The sequence below is a fragment of the Papaver somniferum genome, chromosome 9 (assembly GCF_003573695.1).
Source record: "Papaver somniferum cultivar HN1 chromosome 9, ASM357369v1, whole genome shotgun sequence".
Lineage (NCBI taxonomy): Eukaryota > Viridiplantae > Streptophyta > Magnoliopsida > Ranunculales > Papaveraceae > Papaver > Papaver somniferum.
Window position 1 is genome coordinate 197,381,107 of NC_039366.1, and position 6,614 is coordinate 197,387,720.

General features: G+C 36.2%; 1 protein-coding gene across 2 annotated transcripts; it reads right to left on the reverse strand.

Moving 5' to 3' along the window:
- Nucleotides 1-280: 280 nt before the first annotated feature.
- LOC113310358 (PHD finger protein ALFIN-LIKE 2-like) lies at nt 281-4,038 on the reverse strand. 2 transcript variants are annotated; one of them, XM_026559006.1, is made up of 6 exons: nt 3,948-4,038; nt 3,603-3,704; nt 3,457-3,489; nt 3,080-3,302; nt 972-1,092; nt 281-879 (listed from the first exon to the last, which is right to left on the reverse strand). In XM_026559006.1, exons 2-6 carry the CDS (start codon nt 3,700-3,702, stop codon nt 619-621), a joined length of 738 nt encoding a protein of 245 aa, XP_026414791.1. In that variant the 5' UTR covers nt 3,703-3,704; nt 3,948-4,038; the 3' UTR covers nt 281-618. The 2 variants fall into 2 exon arrangements, with proteins under 2 accessions (XP_026414791.1, XP_026414790.1); XM_026559005.1 differs by lacking the exon at nt 3,948-4,038 and having other exon boundaries at nt 3,603-3,930.
- Nucleotides 4,039-6,614: the final 2,576 nt, after the last annotated feature.

Sequence of the window (6,614 nt, forward strand, 5' to 3'; positions counted from 1 at the left end):
GAATCGGAATCAAACTATAAACAGTTTGTAACTGTGCTGAATACAAGATTTATTAGTACTTAATTACTAACCGTGGTTGAAGTTCAACCAGTTAACTTTAGTTTGACAAATCAATATATATATGTGGTTCGTCAAATTCCATGACTGACGGACAAGATATTGATGAAATATAGGCGTTACTGGTAGTACTGCTAGTTGCACATGCAATTACTGGTAATATCTGAGATGATGGTTTAGGAGTTATTGGGGGCTCCCAAAACTTCACCAAATCTAGGCTATCTAGCAACAAGGTTCCATTCTTCATCATCCCCAGTATATAAGCAAATAGTAAGTTATACAACAATCTAACAATATATAGAGAATGATCAAAATAACAGAGATAAAAGAGTACTCTCTCGGAAGTAATCCCCCTCCTAAAAGCATTGGTCATTGGTCATATAATATAAACCACAAACACCAGAAATTAGCTAACGAAGAAGAGAAGAGAGGCAAAAAAAAAAGAAAAAAGACGCCAGTCCGTTACTTAGATGATGCTTCTACAGCTAATCTACTACAATGTCAGCCACCATATTTTTGTGGTAACTATTCCACCCCACCTGGGTCATCGTCTGTGTGACTCTACAACTGCCTGCCTCTCTTCATGCTGCTACAGGAAGGACATTTGTACTGCTTTATTGTCTCAGCTTTAGCAGGTGTTATCTTTACACACTTTCCATGGAACCACTTCTCGCAAATATCGCACCCGATCCAAAACTCATCTGCATTGTAATTACCTCCACAACTTCCACAAAGGGTTTCACTGTGTTCGTCCTCGTCCTCTCCATAAGCTTCGTCGGCATGTTTGGAATTGTGTTTTACCACCTGTCCGTCATTAGATCTCTGTTGAGAAACACAGAGAAGTTATGGAAGGTAGTTATAGAAATTGTTTCATACGAGAATGAAATATAAATTAGTATTATCCCAACCCTCACCTTTGTGCTGAGTCGAGATTTGCTTCCGCTATCCACACTAGGCTTTTCCTTTACAGGCTTCCTTTCTGCTACAACTTCGTAGACAGTGGGCATATCATTGATTAAGCTGAAAAGACGCTTCCTGTCAAACAAGCGAAGATTGAGTAGTGAGTAAAGACTACAAAAGCTTCATATAATGCACACCGCTACTTATAAGGTTGACAGAAAGCTTTATCTATGCTTCTGGCATGACTTGCCAAAATAAGTAAATGCTTACGTGTAAGACCTGTCTGATTACAGATAACAAGTTATTTACATGTAAGACTTGCCCACTTCCAGATGGGCCAGCTGTTTAAATGCAAGAGATGCTCTAAATGCCATTATTTTCAGATATTCTAACCCCCTAAACAAAATCAAGAAAAAGGCAGAGATATCCTGTAAGTACTAGAGCAGGGAATGACGGGAACGGGGCTGCACACAACCACAACATGAATACTGTTACAGATTTTCAAGCGTTGCTTCCATGATCATAGCATCAGACTTTAGGTCTTTAACTGCATATTCAGTGGGGTTGCATGGTACCCGTACCCGTCACCGCATTTCCTTAAGATAATAGTTTCATCTGGCAAACAAAGCTGCTTAGCAGTATCACCAAAACCAAGCTCATCCCCACGCAACAAGCCAATACTGTTATACTGCAACATAGTATGATGTTTTATGTTCATCGTACTTCCAAGCAAATTTCGAACACTTATTGTTATTAGCGAGATCCTTCTAATGGATCATGTGACACCATTCACGAAGTTTAGCCTCTCATTTACCTAGCTAGAGATGGAGCTATTGGGTTTTAAAGAACTATTGAAGAAGTTAGGGAAAAAGCTTACATCAGTAACATCTGAAGAGTTAACACGTAAATTAATGCAAGAACAAAATGTAACACTAATACACGTTCCGATCTGTTTATTACTTTCAAAGAAAGTTTCTTTATAAAAGTATTATCTGTTAATGAACTTTACAATACCAGTTATGAACACTAGAAACACATGAGCCAGCTGATATTAGGAAAATCCACGTTAAAGCATTTTCTTATCCTTGTAGATTTTAAGGTATCACCAAAAACAGATGGCAAATAAACTAAAACAAATTAAAATCCATTTTGCCAAGCATTAACTAATCTTAAGATCCCATTTTGGACAAAACCATGTATGCAAATATGTTAAATATTTAAAAGCAGAATTCAGATGTCAACGTAACATCCTTATGGTTCCAGGGCTAGTTAAAATACAAACACGCATAGCACAAGAGGTATTAGTCTAGCATCATTCCAACAAAGACCAGACAACTTCTCCACCAACTTAAACTTATAGTTACATGGCATATGCCACATTGGACACATTAAAGAAAGTAAACAATGCTGAAAGAGTATTCCTAATAAAAGTATTCTCTGTTAATGTAACTTTAATTGCCACACACAAACACTAAAAACATGTGAAATCAGCAAATATCTGAGATTTCTGTAAAACATGTTTCTCATCTGAATCGCATTATAAGATACCATCCTAGTGGAACCAAATATTAAAAAAAAAATCCTAAAAAAACACCACAATAAAGCCCATTTAGCAAGCGTTAACCAGCCAATTAAATTCGCCAATTAAATTCCAACTGGTACAAAACCAATTTTCACACAAATATGTTAGACCCTTAATTGCATAATAGTGCAATCAACATGTCATCCTCATGCTACCAGAGTGAGAGTTGTCTAGAACTGTTAGAATCTCTTAAACAAACACGAGGAAACTCCAAAACAGACTTGAACTAACGACTACATAAATGCAGAAGATGGACACCCTTACATCAACATGTCATCCTCAAGCGTATGGGGATGCTTTCCAGTAAAACATATAACATAGTCGTTATTTGTCTCTCATTACAGAACCAATAGAAATCGTTTTTAAACACGATGCAACTTGTGGACCAACATAAACTCATAAATTTGCCACATTGGACTCATAACGTAAAGCAAACTACGCCGACATGCTCAAGTAATTGAGAACAAATCTTCCAGACAGTATACAAAAAAACATGAACATAAAGCATAACATTCAACGAAAAACAAAAACAAATCGAACCTCTCATTACGGTTAAAACGAGCTCCAAGATAGAAAGCAACGGAAAGCAACCAAGAATCACTGTGAACAGCAACCAGGGAAAGCCAATCCCTACGGTTCATTCCATCTCTAGCAAAGTTAATCCCCAAAGCTGGTTCAGGTAGCTCCGGTGGTACTTCTTCAGCTGGTAGAGTAACTTCCCAGCTCTCATTTGCATGTCCATATAAACACAAATTCTCCTTTTCTGAAAAACCCAAAACAAAATTGACCTAATTTCACGTAAATTGACCTAATTTCGAACAAAATTACCACCTAACCTCATCCGTAAAGCAAACACCTTCCTATCACCAAACCATAAATTACAAAAAAAAAATTAGGTCTAAGTTTATTTTATTTACCTGGATCACAAAGGGCGTAGAACTCATCGACATCTGGAAAGAAGAAAAATAAACACAAAACGAAGTTAAGCTAACACAGAAAAAGAGATCGGGATCAGTAAAAATTAGGTTTATAAAGGAGAGATTTTACAACAACAACATCCCACCGTAAGTTAAAGCTCTGACGATACCAGCTCTACGACCACTATAATCTTTAAAAATGTCTTCTACAGTACGAGGACTCGAGGAAATTGGAGCCATTTCCATGGCTAAAACCAAAACAAAAAAAAAAAGTTTTTTTTCTTGAGTTAAGAGATACAGATCTGAAAATATTAGAGCAAGATAGATCTAATCAGAATCAAGATTGGGGTTGTACGAAAGCAGGAGAAGAGAACATTATATTTGTCCGAAGTTTGAGTCAGAATTTCTAAAAACTAAAAAGAAGAGCGAGAAACAAATGGAAATTATGAAGAGACGAAGAAGAAGAAAGGTTAAGGATAGCGAAGCTTAACTGCCAAGCGTATTTCGATTTTGCCCTTATTTTCGCTCAAGGACTGTATTCCCAAAACAAAAAGACTTGTAAAAAGATTAAAAAAAATTAATAACAAACTTTACTTTATTTTTCCTCCTTTATTTATTTTCCCATTCCCCAAATCCGAACTAGATGATAACACTAGCTAGTCTCCTATATCACACCAACACACTCATGGACTAGCTCGTTTTCTTAATTTTATTTCAATTCAAAGGCCTTTAAAGAGACGCATGATCCCCCTCAAACATCGGCATAAGCCAGATCAGAGGTACAGACCAGACCATGGAGAGGTAAAGATAATTTTAACATATTTAGCTAAAGCATGAGCTATAGAATTACATAAATAATAAAATAGAGGCAACAAACTAGAAAAGTAAAATAAAATGTCTTTAAAGTTAGCATCCGTCGATTGATCTCTATCAATAGAGATTTGGTCGATCAGGTCCTTTGCATCATTCTCAATGATGGCATGAGTATGTTTTTTGTTCAACAACATTTTTTAGAGCATCCCAGATAACCCTAGCTTCAGCTTCAAAGGCATAATCAACTTCAAACAAACAAACACCATTGAAGCACAAAAGGAGACTTTATTTGTAAAATCTCTCATCACATACCTTGCACCATTACCCATGGTTATATCATCAAAAACACCATAGTTGTTACATTTTATCAATCCAAATGGGGGAAGGCATCAATTTATCCATTAGTTTGTGAGGGGTTCAATGCAGACTTTGATGGGGATCAAATGGATGTTCAACATGAATACTGACAGTAATACTTGTGGGATTTCGTAACTTAGGTTTTCTAGACAATAACATAGCTATGGACCTTATAATTACAACAGAATGAGTCTCTTTCTTATCATTAAAAATCATATTGTTCCTATACTCTAAATAGACCATAAGATAATAGCAAATAAACACTGACATCCATCATGTAATCTACTATCATGATCCACCATCCATAACACAAGCCACTCATGCAGTTGTTTATCGAGAAAAACAGAAGTGTCCACATAAATAAAATATAAAAAACAAACATGACTAGTGAAACGACATAGCACAAAAACTTGCATGACAAATTTATGAGGGTCAAAATATATAGGACAATCAACATCAGCTATAGGCATTCTGGTATGAAGAACAATTCTATAATCTAGGACAATCAACATAAGCCATAGGCGTTCTGGTATAAAGAAGAATTCCATAATTTATGGCATTTTTAGTTGTTTTCCAAATTAAAATCTGAATACAGTCTGGGACTTTAAGTTTCCAAATGCCCTTCTGAATTTTACTACAAGGGGAGGGTCTAAACCCTCTGAGACCTTAAGTAAGCATATTTAGAAGAAAATTTGTCATTCTTTGAAAGCACCCAAGCCCTCCTATATGGAGTGCATAACTAGTTTAAGAGAACTGTGACAATCTTATTAACATAAGCATTATTAAAGTGAGTGTATAGTATACTAATATTCCAAGTTTTTGATATCATGATTAGAGAAGTAAAAAACTTTAGCATTATGGTTCTGATGGACCAAGAGATTAGTAGTAGTTGAACCCAAATTTGGTATCCATTTATTACTCCAAGGGTCAATGAATTGCACATCTCTTACTATCCAAGAGAAAAAAGGGTTTAATAAGCTCTTTTATGGTATGCAGACATTTCTGAATCCATGAGTAGCTACTAGCGCATTTAACATTTCAAAAATCAGTCTCAGAAAATATTAGCTATAAGAGTAATACTTGATGAGTGCCAAATATTGCATATTTCTATATCTTTTTCTTGGAAATTAACTCATCTTTTGCGCTTTAAAATCATATATTATCCCAAATTCTGTATTTTATTTGTTTTCAAGAATAAATATTTGTACTAATTAATTTTGTGTTTTTAGGTAGTAAATATAGCTTGGATGAATGGAGAAACTAGAAGAGCAGAGAATTGGTGGCAATGGAAGAGAGACAACAAAGACTCGCGCTAGAAGGCAGTGAAGAATGTATTTTGCACCTTATCCGCTAGTGAAGAATGTTGTTTTCACGTCTCAAAACTAGAAGTGGGCTTGATATATTGTCTTTGAAGAAGACATGAGCCCGGAAGAGAAGAACCAAGACCCAAGCCCTATTCAGGTCAGAGCCATCGGATTTGATATAGATGCTCAGCATCCAAGGAATCTCCACACTGCGCATCAACGTTTGATACTCCCGACTCACACCTGAATATCCTATATCCTTCCCCTAATCGAGCAGAACCAAACACTCCTTTCCATTTCGTTCGCATCTTTTCCACCCTCTGCAAAATATCAGTTCACAACCTTCCCATTTCCATCAATCAACTCCATCTCTACTGCCAAACCACCAGCAACGCCGACCTCTCTTTCTCTGAAAAACCCATACCCTATTTTCATCTTTCTCTATCAATCAGATGTTCAACTTGTACTCTAATTCTTATATCCATCTCACACTAACCCTAATTGACGATGAGCTATCAGTAGCTAGGGTAGCTTGAGTTGAGAACAAAAATGAAGAACATTCTAATCTTATCTTCACAGCATGCAATGAAAGGGGTGTTGGTTGTCAGAATTTCATGATGGTAACAACAGTAAGTGTTGGCTTTGGCTGATTTTCTATTGTTATTTTGTGCTACACATAGAGGA